Here is a 15,881-nt window from a genome sequence, read left to right as displayed (position 1 = left end):
TTTGTATTTGTTTGATTTCAGTAGTGACGAGTAAATATGTCTTTTGTCAACACTCACAAGATGTTTGACAAGCCAGCAATAACCCAAAATCAATATTTAGTTCAGATGCAATAACGATCTAAAAATTCCTGCTCATGCATCTATTAATGGATCTTTCCATGCTTCTGGGAAATTGACCAAGAACATTGGCCCAAAGTGGTAAGTAATGGTCAGAAGTGCGGATATGAAACATGTTAATGTTATATTTTTCAATAGAAAGAAATTTGAAGACATTGGATAGGCAGTGAGGCAGATGTCATTTTTAGCTGTATCTGTCTCTCCTTTTTCAAACGTAATCTTTTTATAATTTTATCTGTTCGACTAGTGGTTAGTGGTTACACTCAAGGCATAAGCTCATATTTGGTCATGTATTAGATTTACTGATTTTGTACATTTCTGACACTTATGCTGACTATTCACTTATTCTCCTATCAATTCAAATGGCCGATCTCACTTTGTCATGTCATTGGCTCATCTTATGACCCAACATGACTCACACAGATCTCCCAGGCATACAGAATGATGTTTAACATTTATATTTGCATCCATCTGTGGCTTTGAAGTCACAAGGCATACTTACATAACATTTGTGTCTCCTTCAGTGCTGTTTGAGATGTGTGCGGCGTAGCCTCCACGGGGCTGGCCCAGTCTGTGTGTGTTTGCCACTGTTCTCACCCTACCTACCCTCTCTCATCTTCATTTGAAGTGCTGAGCCATCTCAGACACCGCAGAGGCCCAGATGAGCACAAGCAGTGCTCCTCTCCTTTTCTCTTCATGTCTCTTATTTTCCTCCCATTCCTCATGCTCCTGCTCCTCAGTTATGGAAGCAGCTGTTGTTTGTTCATTAACTTCTTTTAGATAGCACACATATCCCACAGTGTTTACTGTAAGTGGTGCGCTCGTGCAGTCACACACTCCAAGCTCGCACAAAGACACTGCCACGCGTACCTACACACAAACACCTTGTTTTCCTTTTAGCACACCTCTCTTTCAATCTTGCTTTTCCACACTCATTGTTTGTGTCTATCAGTCTAATTAGACTAATTGAGTTTTCTTTGCTCTGAAGTGTCTAATTCATCTGAGGAAGAGAAAAGGCGCAGACAGATCAAACTGGGGGATGTGTATATTTTCGAACAGGCTCAAAACGTTTTCCCTCTGTGCGAATCAAGGCGAAAAGGAAATGTCAGTCTTTTCAGGCCACACACACTCTGTCTCTCTGATCTTTACGTCTCTCTCCCAACCTTCCCCGTCTCTCTCGCAGATTCATTTGAATAACCCTCTGGTGTACTTATAAGTGCAAGTTCAAAGCTGTGTCGCGACGTCCTGTCCTCATACATTTGATTGAAATCAGAATGCATTTTCCCTGATTTCCACAGCGAGGTCATGTTGTTGGACGGGGTAATGTTTTCATCCCTTTCAGTCTGTTGTTTGTTTGTTTGTTTGTTATGTTACAATGTTATGATCCGCACAAACTTTTTGAGGACAAGGAAGGAGTGAACTTTTTTCATTGATTGATCAAAGGGGTGTGTAACTTCTGAGTGAAAGGTATGTAACTTCAAAACTGATTTTATATAACACTATCAATCTTTGTGTGCTTATACACAGAAAAGGCAAATCCTCTATAATTGGCCCTGTCAAACAACGCGTGGCCCCTAGAGATCTCATTTACAGCCTGCCAGTTTTTCTAAAGTTTGATACTGCACTGTGTTTCAAAACTGCCCTTTCAGTAATGAAACAAATACGTGCTGATTGGGCATGTGTTGTTGCAAAAATCACCAAAAATTAATAAATAAATTAATTTAATTCAATTAACTGTACATCTCATGGCCCATTTCATGTACAGTCATAAAGATGTGTGCATCTCCTAATGTGAAAATTGGCTCTTCTACATGTAGTGCACCGGAAGAAATATCCTGATAGCAGCAATTAAATAATTCCCTAGCGGAACAAAAGGAAATAGGTTCCCCCTTTTTCTATAGTTTTAGCTGAATAATATGAAATGAATTGACATGTATTAACAAAAAATATATTACTTACTTATTCTAATGATTATTTTGAAGATTTTAACTATTTATTGACCTTTTAACTATAAAGTGCATATTATGAACTACAATATATGAGGGTTGCCTCTGACGGCAGCTACAATAATAATGCACATGCAACTTAACTTCTTTCAAAGTGCCATTTGGAGCAACATTGTAGGGCAGTCTTTGGTGTCAAACTCTAAAACAAATCTTGTTTTCCTAAAACTCCATGGCCATATCCAGGTGTCTCTAATTTATTTATTTTTAAATAATCTATTTTTAAAGAAGTATTTATGAGCCTTGAGCTCGTGCCACAAAATGTTTGTGGCACGAATGGAAATGCACTGAATTTTGGAAACCCTAAAAATGCCATTTCCTCAGGATTTCAGCGATGAGAAATGGCTGCGAAGACATCCATATAACAGATGTCAAATGATATTGTTTCATAATAGATGCATTTTGCATCACAGCTGTTCATTTCAATTAATTGGGTTGTTGAATGTATTCATTCTCCCATATTGATCTGACATCTGTTATTCGTGTATCTGTACCCTTGCTTGTCCTAGATTGACCCTGTGTCCTCAGGAAAGAGAATGATTGAGTTTTATCATGGAAGCTGATAACACCCACTGTCCCATCACTACCGTACATGATGAACTGTGTGGTTTGTGTGCGTTTGTGTTGGAGGTGTCATGTCATTGAAAGGAATGATGGCAGTGCACACAATAGTGTGTGACTCCTATATATTCTGTAACTTAAATTCAAAGAGCAGCAGAGACAAATTACTTTCAATTTATATTCCCCCAAAACAACATCACACAAACCACCACCATTTGACCCATACTAATGTTGGGAGTTATTCCAGTCCAATGAATCTTCAGAACTCAATTTGCGCCTCAGTTAACATCTGACAGAATACGTCTCAGTAGTAGCAGGAACAAGTTGTGTATGGAGTCAAGTGTGTAGCTAATTAGTGTGATGAATAATTGCTGGATTTGAATGTTAAGGGTTGTGTGAAGTGGTAAAGCATATTGAATATTGAACTGTAACTGACGGATATCTGCATGAAATCTACATTTCATAACATCTGCCTCACCCTGTATCTCAGAAAGACAAAAGAAAGCTGTTCAGCTGAGTGTACTCAGATCTGTTAAGGAGTGCTGAGGCATTATTGCATTTACTAAATAGAACATACATACATGTATAATTGGCCAACCAGTATAACTAACAGCTTTGGAGATCCTTACTCATACTTTTTTGAATATTTAGAACATATTGTCTGAAAGTTTTTTTGCTTGTTGGTAATTATCAGTGTTGAGAGCTCAGGAAAACTGCTGAGTGTTGCTAGTGACAGCGGAGCCCTGAGGCAACCAGTGTTGGTGGTTGACTCCTCTCAAACTCCAGCAGAGGTGTACATGCTAAAAAAATGAAAAAAAGTTCTTTCAAATGGTCCTGATTCCCCCTCTGGAGGGAGTAGTAGCACTGGCAAGTTTGGAGGAGTTTGTTGTCCTGACTTTAGGGTTTACAATTATAGAGCTGGATCTGATCCCTGGAGAGAAACCTGGTAAGGCCATGAAGACGTAGAATATTACCTAACCTGATGTTATTCCCCTGTGTTCTGTCTGTGTGAAAGTCCACAGGGAACAACCAAAATCTGTGTTAGTGAGAAGGGAGAAAAATGGGCAATGGTGATTCATTTAAGAATAGGATCTACATGGCGATGACGAGAGAACATTGCTTTTGTCAGTGATGAAAAAGAGACATGCATTTCTAGAGATGAAGAGCTTTGAGAGATAAACCATAGGGACCACAGGACACATTTTCTCCTTTCAATTTTCTTATTTTCACCTTATGCCCAGTGGAGTAAAAAAAGGAGGCTCAGTGCTTGTCCATAGAAAGAAAATTGAGCGCTGGAGTGTGCAAACCATCTTTGGGGATTAGAGTGGTGCTGTACACTGATGACATTCATCAAAACTTGTAATGGATTCACAGTGGGATACTGAATATGAAACTCCAGGCATGTACATGAGAATTTAAGCAGTTTAGACCAGGGTAAAAATGTGATCCTGCTGAGACGACACTGAGTCAAATCTATTCTAAATCTGATGGATATCAATATGCTGTAGATTACACACCAAAAAATTAGTGATATCACTCAAGAACAGCGAATGGTTTCTGCTATGTGGTCTGAAATAGCAGCATGGAGTGAATGTTAAAACAGTAGCAGTGGAGAGAGATATATGAAGAGGGAAGTTGAGGGAAGTAGTGGATAGAAAAGGGAGGAGGACAAATGAAGACAGAAACTCCAACCAGAGTCGTGCGTGAGTGATGGCTGAAGTAATTTAGCACAGCACGACAGAAAACACTGTGATGCTATTGGCAGCTCCACTACAGTAAACATTCCAGGAAGTAATAAGCCAACCGTCAGCCAGTTGTTGTGGTGATGGGAGGGGGGTAAGCTCAGAGGGAGGGCGACCTGTGGAGGTTAGATATCTCACTCACCTTCCCTGAGCAATAAACTAACTGGGAGGAGGAGACGAGAGAGAGAACATTTTTTTGAGTAGGATGAAATAGAGGTGCTGAAAGCGAGAGATAGAAGAGGAGGAGGAGAGAAAGGGGAAGAAAGAGGCGTTGGAGTTAATAGGAGCAGTGGAGGAAGACGAATATGACTAAGAGAAGGGATGAAAAGTATAAATGAGGGGTAGGATGGAGAAACAGGGGTGTGGAGAACATAGGCTGTATAACCATAAAACTGCACTGCAATAAAAAGAACTCATCATACACTTACTCACCTACGATGTCAATGTCATCGCTTCCCCCTCACTGTCTCGTATTCCCCACATAGGTATTCCGGACTGTCTTATTGTGTGTTCACTGAACACCGGCTTTGTTTTTGTTTGGCACCTTGGCATGGGTCTAATAGTGTTTAGTAAAGAATTCTTAGTGTTTGTTTGACTTGTAAACCTAGGACGCAATCCCAACAAAGTGCTGGAAGAGAAGGTAAGGTTTGGCATATTTTGCATGATATACAGCACGTATTATTACATACTCATGTATCTTACCCATCATCTCAGCCACACTTTACTGGACATCGACTCAGTGCCCATCAGGGATGTGTTAGCTGTTTTTGATTCTCATGGACATCTTTTCAGTTTCTGCACCCTCCTCTCCGCTATCAGGGCCGAGGAGTTTAGTCTCCTCACTGATTTTTCCTCCTCTTGACCTTTCTTTCTCTTTTAATAAAAAATGTATCTTGCTTTCTAGTTTAATCCCCCCTTATTCTCCTTTGCGTGTCTTCTTAAACTTTATAAAAGTTATTTTTAACTATTTTTGGTGTTTTTTTTGGTGATTTATTAGATATGACTCAAGAGGGGGAATGACATGCAACAAAAGTCCCCATTTGGACTCAAACTGTGAACGCTGCAGTTCATGGTCAGCGCCTTAAACCCATGGGCCACCAGGGCTCCCCAAAAGTTCTTTGTTTAAGCAATTTTGTAAATGTTCTCTGATAGACACAATGTTCCACGGCCCTATTTTTTGACTTGAATAAATCTGAATGTGTGGTGTTGCTTTTGGTCTCACTGCTGTGTTGAACTGTAACAGTGTGGGGGTTGGTGTTTGGAAACTCCAGGGTTTTATCTTTCCCCTGAACTGTAGAGCTGTTGTGAGTTCCACCCAGTGGTTCGTCCCCGAGGGGCCGGACAGGAACTACTGGATGCATGTAGGCAGTCACACACACCGCTACACTGTGTGATTTTGGTTCATGGAAATATGCATCATCTATCATCAAATCAGTGCTGCTTGCTCTCTGTATGCTGTTTGAGTGGTTGATTACAAGTAGTATTTTTCATTAAATTGAGTCTGACACAGAACAGATTGGAACGTGGGTTGTGGTCATCGATCCAAACGGTGTTCATTCAACGGGAGCCGTGTTATATAAAGATTTTTAACTGTAATGAAGCTTGAATTCTCATCCAGACGTCATCTCAGAATCCCAGCTGGGCTATCTGTAAGATCGATGGGGCAGTTATTTGAGGGTGCACAAGAAACTGTCAGATTATTTCATCTCTGCACGCTCAAAGCTCTGAGCCCCACCCAGCAGGGCCGCTCTGACTGGGAAACTCTTCCCCTCCATTGAACGAAGTGAACTCTCAATAAATTGTTGCAGAGACTGAGGGAAAGTAAATGTCACACCAGAGCTGAACAGCAGGTCTCACACTTCAATAAAAGGCAATTGTAAACAATATGTGAAGAGCGGGTCAGTTTTTACGAGTTCATTGTCCAGGGATTTTAAGGTCATCCTTTTGTATCTCTGAATGGTGTTTTTGTTTTTCTTCAGTTTGCCTCTTGAAGGCAAGGACAATGTTTGAAGTTTAGGGTGAAATACAGGGCAGAATTAATATTTATGAAGCAAATGTATCAGCAAAGAGTATTTTTTTCTTTTAAAATCATATTGAGTTGACATAGGGAGTATATTAAGGAGGATGTGTGGGTGATAGTAGTGATGTTGATGAATATGTGACTTCACTGGGAAGTTTCTGAATACCAGGTGGATTTTGGGGCTATTATCAGAAACTTCAGTGGAATGTTTTTTGGTGGAGGTAGGGGCAGAGGAGGATTTGAAAACACCCTTTCCCACACTGCCTGTTAGTCATCTTTCGTTTTCTCTGGTCCCGAAACAAACAATTCAAATGATTGGAAAATAACCCAAGGTAATCCTGTCATGCCTTCTTAACTAAACGCTTCACCTTCTGTACATTTGTCTTTGCTTTCTTGAGGGTATTCTAATGAAAACATCTGTTCTTTTATTGATATTATTGCTGTCTTTCTCACTTTTTCTTAATTTTTCTTTGTTACTTTTTCTACTTCATTCACTTAAGCATGTACTAATACATCATTATCTCCTTCCATCCATCACTTGTCTACCTACAGACCATGGCTTCTGCTGTTTTTATAGCATGATGACAATACCAGTCATTTTCTTCATTTTCTTCGAGGTCTGTGTGTGACTGTCCTAGTCTGTGTGTTGAGAGAGGGAGTGTGTTGCACAACATATTGTTATTGTTTTAGCTTTTCTATCATCACTCATCTTCTACCTCCAACTGGAAGGTCTTAGTTATGATGTGTGATAGCCCATTATTTTGACATAACTTCACAGGACCATCCTCTGAGTTTTGGTCTTCTACAGCAGGAATCAACACTTTGTTAGTGCACTACTCTTTTTGGTGCAGTCAATTAACCTTTTGAGGCCCTGTTCCTCCCCACCAAATACAGCAGGTGGCGGGCTCATGCGTTAATTGTAATCCTATCTTGGCCCTTTGTGGAGGCGACAGCAGCTTCAGAAGCGATCACGTCACAATGACTTTTCTTTTTCTACTGTGGCTACGTGCTGACAGACCACCCACCACGGTCAAGATCTTCAGTTCCCGGGAGGCAGAGCACTTCAGATAGTTGTGAGGAGTGGAGAGAAAGTGGAAGAGATGTCCCCGCTGGAGGAAAGCAGTGATAAAAGGAAAGAGGGAGGTGCAGAAGTCTTTGAACGCCAGTGAAGAGCAGGGTGATAAGAACTCAGCAGGCCCCTGGTTTTAAAATCCAGTCAATTCAGCAAGTTGATTTTCCTCAAAATTCAATGACTGGAAATATTTTTGCTTAAAAAGTTCTGTTATCCACGAATAAATTATTTCCTATCTTGGAGACCTCAGTTTCAGTGTTGAACTGTGTTAAAGTTTTAATCCTTAAGATCAAACCGTATTTTTGATACTGTTTATGGCTGGCATTTTCTAGCAATAGGCATTCAGTATATTGACATACTGTAATTACCTCTCTATATAGTAGTTTTAATTGTTAGTGGCGGTGTCTGCCATTTCGGGGGGACCTATGCACGATGCATTCACAGGAAATGATTTGTGCATGTAATCCAGTATAACGGTTGTAATTTTATCTTATAGATATCGGCCTCACTGTTTACTTTTTACTTTCCTACAGCCTTGTCAGAGCTGTATTAAGTTGCTGCTAATGCTAATAAGAACATTTTCTATGTTTGCTACTGGCAAAAGACAGGCTTTTATTGTTAAGCAGTCACAGGAAACGCAATGTATTTGTAACGCTGACCACTGATACGATAAATTCCCCCCACGCACACACACATATACACACAACCTCAAAGCCACTGTGTTCCTCTCGAGCACAAGAATTGGCATCTAAGAACCTCTGCATTTTACCTCAATCTTCAGAATCAGAATCAGAAATACTTGATTGATCCCCGAGGGGAAACTCTTTTGTTAGAGCAGCTCACTATCACGTCAATGCACACAGGAATAGAAGTACTAAGCAAAAAATATAATATACTATAAAACAGGTCAGAAAATAAATTAAGTACCAAGTAGGTATAAGTATAAAATAAGTGTGAAGTACAAAGTAGATTTACCGGTTGATGATAATAATACAGTATCTTAAGGTCATCTCCCAAGTGTCTTGTAAACACACAAAAACACAATAGGCCCACCATTATCAATGGCTGATTATCGGTCAACAGCATACAGCGCTCCTAATCAATTTCAATTTCTCTGTTTAGGAGCTTACATATGAATTCCAGGATGCCCCTTTTCTTGCTTACGATTACAAGGATGTGACTCATGTTCCATTATTGGATCCCTGGAATAAGTTATTAGTGATTTGCGTGACCTTTGACTCCAGTTGTCTTCTCTAATGGCACCTCTGTCACATCAGTGGAGGTCAGCTGTCAATTGAGTGGCAGGCAGTGGCTTTCTAATGTGCACATTAACAGTTCACAGATTCAGGCACATGCTTTATTGCTTTGACTTTGCTGTTCATGTTCTGCCTATTTCCATTTCACTCTTCTCGCTCTTGTTTTGTTTCTTATGGAGTTATCTTGATTTTGATCTGGAGTTGTGCAGACATACAGAAGTTCAGATTTTGACAGAAACTAGGTTAGTAAGGCCTTCACTAGAGTCTTGTGGACAAGCTTTGTCAGATATAAGCACATCATCTGAGCAGTGTGAGCTCTGAGACTGCAACATGCTTCTATCCTGGCAGCTGGTGTATATATATAACATATGCATATGTGGTCCAGAACAGGTATGTTAGATAATTCTTTACTTGGGTGACACAGGATGTAAAACAAGTGCAGATGATGCAAACATGATATTTAACTGCACCATTTTGTCAATGCTGTTCTATTCATCTACCAAACAATTTCTCTCCATTCATCCTCTTACTCAACAATCAAACTGGGAGCTGTACTAACCTTGTGTTGACAAAAGCAAAGCATGTGCAGGATATGACGGCTAAAGCTACTCTTCGTTCTGTGATCGTATTCTCAAAGAAAATAAAGGCTTACATTATTGAGCTCCACTAAATGACCTTCAAGTGTAAAGAGCTACTACCATAGCACAACTGCACATTTAATTAAATAGAAGTGTACTCTATATACATTTGAATGCAGGCCACCAGAGCCCTGTAACATACAGCAGTATGTTACAGGGCTCTGGTGGCTCTGGTGCTCTTTCATCTCTGCACACCCACTATGATTTGTTCCTCAGTTTGACAGGTTTGTTGTACTGCCAAATGAGCAGCAAAGAAGAACTACTCTAACTACTCTGTCTGCCAGTTGCGCACGCACACACACACACACACACACACACACACACACACACACACACACACACATACATACACATAACATCAGGGCTCTGGGTGTATTTGTGTATCTGTGTTTATGTGGCAGTGTTTGTGTTTGTTCACTCTGGTCTTCATTTGCTCCGTTTGTGATCCTGTTGCCCAACTTTATTTAGACAGCAAGGCCTCTGCTCCCTCTTGACATCATCTGAGACAGCAAAACTGTTCTGCTTAATGCCTCCTCTGTTTCAGTTGTTGCTCTTTGACACTTTCACATTTTCTCTTTCCGTCTTCTCTCTCTCTCTCTTTCTTTTTTAAAGCCAAACTGGTTTATAGTGAGACAAGGTTAGCTACATTTGTTTGAGGATTTAATTAAATATATTTAAGATTCAGTATTCTTGCTTGTCTTTTGGTTCTTTCTTTTGTCCAAATTGTTCTCTTTCAGTAGTGTCTCTTCTGTTTTGACTTCTGTTAGTGGAAGAATAAAATACTCAATGTCATATGCAACTGGCCTGGATGAGTAAGAAAGTAGAAACATGTAGAAAAAGTAGAAAACACGATTTAACAGCTTTTGCACATTTATTCATTCTTTTATTGTTGGTACACTGAAGTGATCTAAAGCTACACAACATAGTATTCTCAACCTTCCTGGTCTTTTCTGCTCTTTTCATTATATTACACAAAGACATCACATACAACCTGAATTATTTTTCAAGATTTACACATCCAGCAGGCACAGAGCAACATTAGCATTCATTTGGAGTCCTTTTTCTGGCCATCTGGTGAATACGTCCAGTGTTCACTTTCCTTTTAGCTCTGTTTTTGTCTCCACCAACTCCAGAGGGAAATATCTGGCTCTTTAGCTGCTGAATGTTCCATTATGTTCACCAGCTAGTTGCTAACATCATTTAAATTTTAACTGTACAATTATCCTATGAATTCCCTGCTTGAATCCTATGCAATTCATCTCATGTGCAATTATCCAATTTACAGGGCAGTATTTTTTATATATATTTTTTTAGTATAATGCTACATGTGTGTAGCATTATACTGTGTTATCCTGTGTATTTATCCATCATGGTTATATCTGTATAAGTGAAAGGTGTATATAGTGCAATGAGCTAAAAGATTCTGCAGCCAGAAAAGTACAGCAACCAAAGCCATGATGGAGAGGACAGAAATAACAGGTTGTAGACTCAGATGCCCTGTACATAATGCTACCCTCCGATGTTTCACAAAAAATTTGCCTTCACTCTGTGTTACCCTGATTTTACACTATATAAATCTTTCAGTTTCCAATTAAATGCCTCAACCTTTTCTTTCCTCTCCTTTCTTTTCTCTGCTTTGATCCTCACTGGGAAATAATGGGCAGATGTACCCAAAAAAAATCACATACTTTGTTTCTTGTATTTTCATTTCCTCTCTTTCTGCCTCAAATTCTTTCTCTTCTGACATTTTCTTCTCTGCTCTGATGACTTGTATTATTTATTTGTCATGTTTTTTCCCCTGTCCACCTCTTGGTATAAGTGTTACTCCTCAGTTCTTGTCATCACTGTCTCTCTCTTCTCATTCAGTCAACTTTTCTCTGCTCTCCTCTTTTTGCCCGAGGGATTGGAAGCGTTACATTCTTACCCCTGTAATGGTCCTAATCCGCTTAGTTTAGTAATATAGCCAACATTAACCCCCACGTCTCCTGCCTTAAGCTCCATATATGTGTTTGCATTCTTAATAAGTATCTGTTTTTGTGAATGACAGTCTAGGAGTTGCTTGCACAAAGTTATCAAAACCCTTGGTGAGCCAAAATTCTCGATCATGTTTCACAAAAAGGTTGTTTCATCTCTTTTTTCCCCCCCCTTTAATCTCAGCTTCCACACATTGTTGAATTAGTTATGCTTGTCAAATGTGCCAATTCACACCAGTTAATTTCATATCCTTCACTGGAAAGCCGTCAAATAGTATATATTTGTCGGCATACATCAAAAATGCTGTTTAAGGGCCTCGAGTATGCAAATACTTTTAATTAGCTAAGCACACTTCAAAGTCTTTCTCTTATGAATATGCAACATTGTATTGTATTATTTCTTTTTTCACATCTGACATCCATCTGTCTGCATGTCTTTGATGCACACCACATGTCTACCCTGCTGTTCAAAATGCCAGCACATACTAGCACACAAACACTTCCACATACAGGTTTAATATATGGAATGCATTTTAATTTAATACTTGCACCTCTTTAACATAGCCCTATAGACCACAGCCTCTACCCAAGCCTCTTCTACATGTTATAACCCCTATTCATAAACCCATTTAAAGCATTTAGCTATTGTTCTATAGTAGGAATTGCAGGGCTCGCATAATGCCGTCATCTGCAGGCTGATGTTATTCAAATTGTGGGATCTAAACTGTAACACGCTTCAGTTCAGTTCTGAACTATGAATTGGTGCTATATAAATAAAATTGAATTGAATTGAATAGTTGTGCAGTAATTTAAATACGAGCTGTCAAGGAAAGGTATTGTTCATTGATTAAAGCGCATGAATAATGTTCTCTGTGCAGAAGATTATATCTGCCCTGTCCTGACACCCAGCCACCCCACCATCCCAAACTCCCATCACATTCTTTTTTTGTGTTTATGTTTTCATCACTCCTGAGCTAGATAGGTGGAAAGTTCCACTAGTGGAGCTCTGTTCACTTGGCCCCTCACTTTCTCAATTTTAACCCTCCCAGAAATCCTTTTCCTTTTTATTCCTCTGTTTCTGTCGTCTTGCACTTGCACTGTGCCCACTTTCTCACTTTTATCTTTTAGCCATTCTTATTTTTGAATACTGATCCTTTTTTACTACTAAATTCCATATGTAATTCTCACTTTTCTCTGAAACTCTCCTCTCTCTACCATGCTCTCTGCCCTGTACAGGCCTCAGGAAGTGGGTGTGTATTGTGTGGAGTTAGTTCAGGGGGGAGAGAGAGAGAGAGAGAGAGAGGTAGAGCGAGGAGGGGAAAGGGAGGATACTGATCAAAATAATAAACAGCTGTGTGAAAGAGTAGGGCTAGTGGCCAGAGAGTACGAGAGCAACAGAGGAAGAAGAGAGAGGGATGTAGACACCAGCCTGGGTGTTTGTGTGACCCCCAGGGGGACAAAAAGCCAAAGAGGAAGAAGTTTCCTCATCAGGATGACAAACAGATCGACCTCTCCTCCTTCTCAAGCGGCAAAGAGATAATCGCCGAGAGCTTCGACTCTTAAGAGGCCGGCGAGTCAGACTCCCTGCGCAGGATCGAGACGCCGAGTCTTGAGGCAGCTCCCTGCGAACACGTGGCTCTAGAAAAAGAAGAAGGCATTCTTTGACTAAGTGGCCCGGTCATGGCAGTGATTAGGAGGGTGTGATAGAGCGAGACCAGACCGGGGTTGGAGACCCGAGGGGCGGGTAGTAAAGCAGACACTGAGGTGACTCTGAGCCTGTTACCTTTACTCAGGGGAACAAGGGTAAACCACGTGCCTCTTTGTGCTGCCGTCTATCCTCTTGAAGCCTGTGGAGTTATGTGACTGGCAGGGATGGAGTGCGTTTTATCAGAGTAATTGTGAACAAATGCCCCAGCCCTGCCCTGGGTTGGACTACCGGACATCGTGTAAACAGCTTCCTTCATGTCCAGAGGGGAAGTGGAGGAAGGGAAGCATAGCAAAGTTGAAGGAGAAAGCCAGACCTCTCCTCGGAGGTTTACATCAGCCTGCCTGTCCCTAAAAGACACAAAGCGTTATCTCCACTTTACAGACCTCCATCAAAGATTTGTTGGATTTCCCTCCCAGTTTCAGTGCCCCATTCCTGGTCAGAGGAACTCCACTCTCAGCCTCCAGCCTCTATTTGTCAAATCTCCAGTGGCACCAATCGTCCTGTTAATCCCAGTCCCAGCTCTGAAGCATGACTGCAGGGTAGCTGTCACACACACCCCCCATTCGGCTTGACTGCCTCTCCCAAAAGGATGCTACGAACATGTGGTGGGATTAGGCGAGCACACACACCGGCACGCGCACACAAGTGCTGCCAAGGGGTGTGTGAAGTGTGTAAATTGCCTGTTTTGGGACTGCGACCGGGATTTGATCCTCTTGTATTTGAATTTTTTACAAGAGCTTGGTTTGTCTGTGGTTGGATTCAAGGTTGTTCATACTTTGGATTTACTATTGATCTGAACCCTGACCTTGAAGATATCCGATTTGACCGTAACCACGGGAGGACTTACTTACCTGTGCTGACTCCTTGCCGATCTTCCACCTGTATGACAGTAAAGAAGATGTAGGCACTTGAGGGAGTGGGAGGAGTAAGTGCACACACTCCAATATGATTGGCTTGAATTTCAGCTTGCAGGAGCTGCTCAGAAAGCTTGAACAGGTATATATCTACTAATTTAAGGATGCATTTTTGATGAAAGCGTGGTCTTAGTCTCACAGTGGCTTTTAAATGCAGTCTTTTCAACACTATGAAGACAAACACAGTCACCATTCATTCTCCGTCTCCCCTTGTGTTTGTAGTTGTGGACCTAATTTGGTCCACTTTATGAGGTCTGAGCAGTCATTATTGGACTCATTAAAATGGAATAATCGGTTCTGGCCTGGTTTGCTAGTTATTAGAGAGCGCTACCATGCAGAGAGAGAATTAGTATAGAATAAGACCCAGAGCCTTCAATTGGGCCTAATTTGTCAAAGCAAACCTTTTCAGTAATTGTGTTATGAAGGGCTAAAGACAAACATGGCTTAGCCCACTAAGGGTCATTGTTGTTTGTCAACATGAAATACTTATTTTGGGTAAAATTATCGTCAAAAGGACAGTGTTCTAGTGCATATTTTACTTCAGCCATAGCTTAACTGTGCGTTTAATGCCTTTTTCCTTCACAAAGCTCTAAGTAGAGGTTGTAACTTCAGTTTCCATGGGAGACTCTGCCATCCTATCTGTGCTCCAACCAGCCCACTGCCAACAATTTATTTTTCTCTATCACTTATTACAGTGTGCATGAGCTCCAGATCCCATTAACCTTTCTGTTGCCTTGTAGGTGTATGGAAGTTAAAGAGCTAAATTTGAGATCTTTTGCCAGAACTGAAAACCCCATATTGAGTTAATTTCTATCAATAACCCATGAATAAAACATGGAATAGTGGCAAACAGAGGCATTTTTGTAGCTGGCATGGTGACCTGTGGCACATAAATTTTTTTTGTCGTTTTTTTGTAGTGTTTGTGTATGTGTTAAAGAGCAAGAGAAAGAAAGTGATCCGTAACCACACTTAAGCACCTCAGGATACACATTGACATACATAAACCACTGGCTCAAAGTAGTCTTTCAGTGGGTGAAATTAAATTTAAAGGGAGCTTTGTAAATTAATATATGTGCCTCTGTATGCCCACACAGTCAGTGCCTCCTGTGCTGTGTGTGCAGTCAGTGTTACTTTCAGTGGAAGTAAAAGTGCTAAAGAAAAAGAAAAGGAAAGCACTTGGGTAATGACTTGAAACACAGCCAGCTGGCTTAGTGACAGAATGACTCTCTGTCTTTCACTCTTTGTCTGTCCTTCTGTCTTTCTTTTTGTGTCTGTCTATCTATGCTTGTCTCGCTCTCTCTTTCTGTCTCTCCTTCTGCCTGTCTGTCTCTCTCTCTCACTTTCTCTCCTCAATGACCTTTAAGAGGCATTTGATTTGTGTCAAAAGGCCAGCGGGTGATTATCCTTGCTGATCACAGTGGAGAGATTTGCTTCAGCCTTTGTGAAATGTCTATTGGCATTCAGTAAATTGCAGCACTGTGCCACTGATGACGGTGGTAATTGATAGTTGTTTTGTGTGTATTCTGGTTCTACGATAGCTGGACTGTATTTTGTCCACACAGTTTCCAGAGTAGCTGAGCTGTGGTTACATGTTCCACTTACTGTGCCATATGTTGTCATGTACTGTGCCTCTACCATACATCCACTGTGTGTCTCCCTGTGTATATTGGTGTGTGTGTATGCGTGATAATGGGGATTTCTTTATGGTATGTTCCCTGTATTATATATTGTCTCCTTATGTGTGTAGCTATTTGTGACATGTGTGTGATTTGGTTGCTCACTTTTTCCAGGCACATTGGGTAAAATGTATCCAGTATATGAACATTTCTAACTTGGAATACTTTAGCTGAATTTACAGTTTTGAGAAAGCTGAGAAC

The 15,881-nt window shown here is 40.6% G+C and overlaps 1 protein-coding gene across 11 annotated transcripts in view; it reads left to right on the top strand.

The window, feature by feature from the left end:
* The window catches only part of utrn (utrophin), a 184,936-nt gene that overhangs the window by 89,424 nt on the left and 79,631 nt on the right, over positions 1-15,881 (top strand). Inside the window, exon 1 of one of the 11 annotated variants that reach the window (XM_044169404.1) lies at positions 13,952-14,086. The exons of the other annotated variants lie outside the window; for them this stretch is intronic. Within the exon in view, the coding sequence (XP_044025339.1) occupies positions 14,036-14,086 (51 nt within the window). The 5' untranslated portion in view covers positions 13,952-14,035. Of the gene's footprint in view, positions 1-13,951; positions 14,087-15,881 lie in introns of those variants that run through there. 11 annotated transcript variants of the gene reach the window in all.

This window comes from Siniperca chuatsi, linkage group LG16 (assembly GCF_020085105.1).
Source record: "Siniperca chuatsi isolate FFG_IHB_CAS linkage group LG16, ASM2008510v1, whole genome shotgun sequence".
In the NCBI taxonomy this organism is placed as follows: domain Eukaryota; kingdom Metazoa; phylum Chordata; class Actinopteri; order Centrarchiformes; family Sinipercidae; genus Siniperca; species Siniperca chuatsi.
Note: the sequence above shows the minus strand (reverse complement) of the source record. Positions and strands in the feature narration are given on the sequence as shown.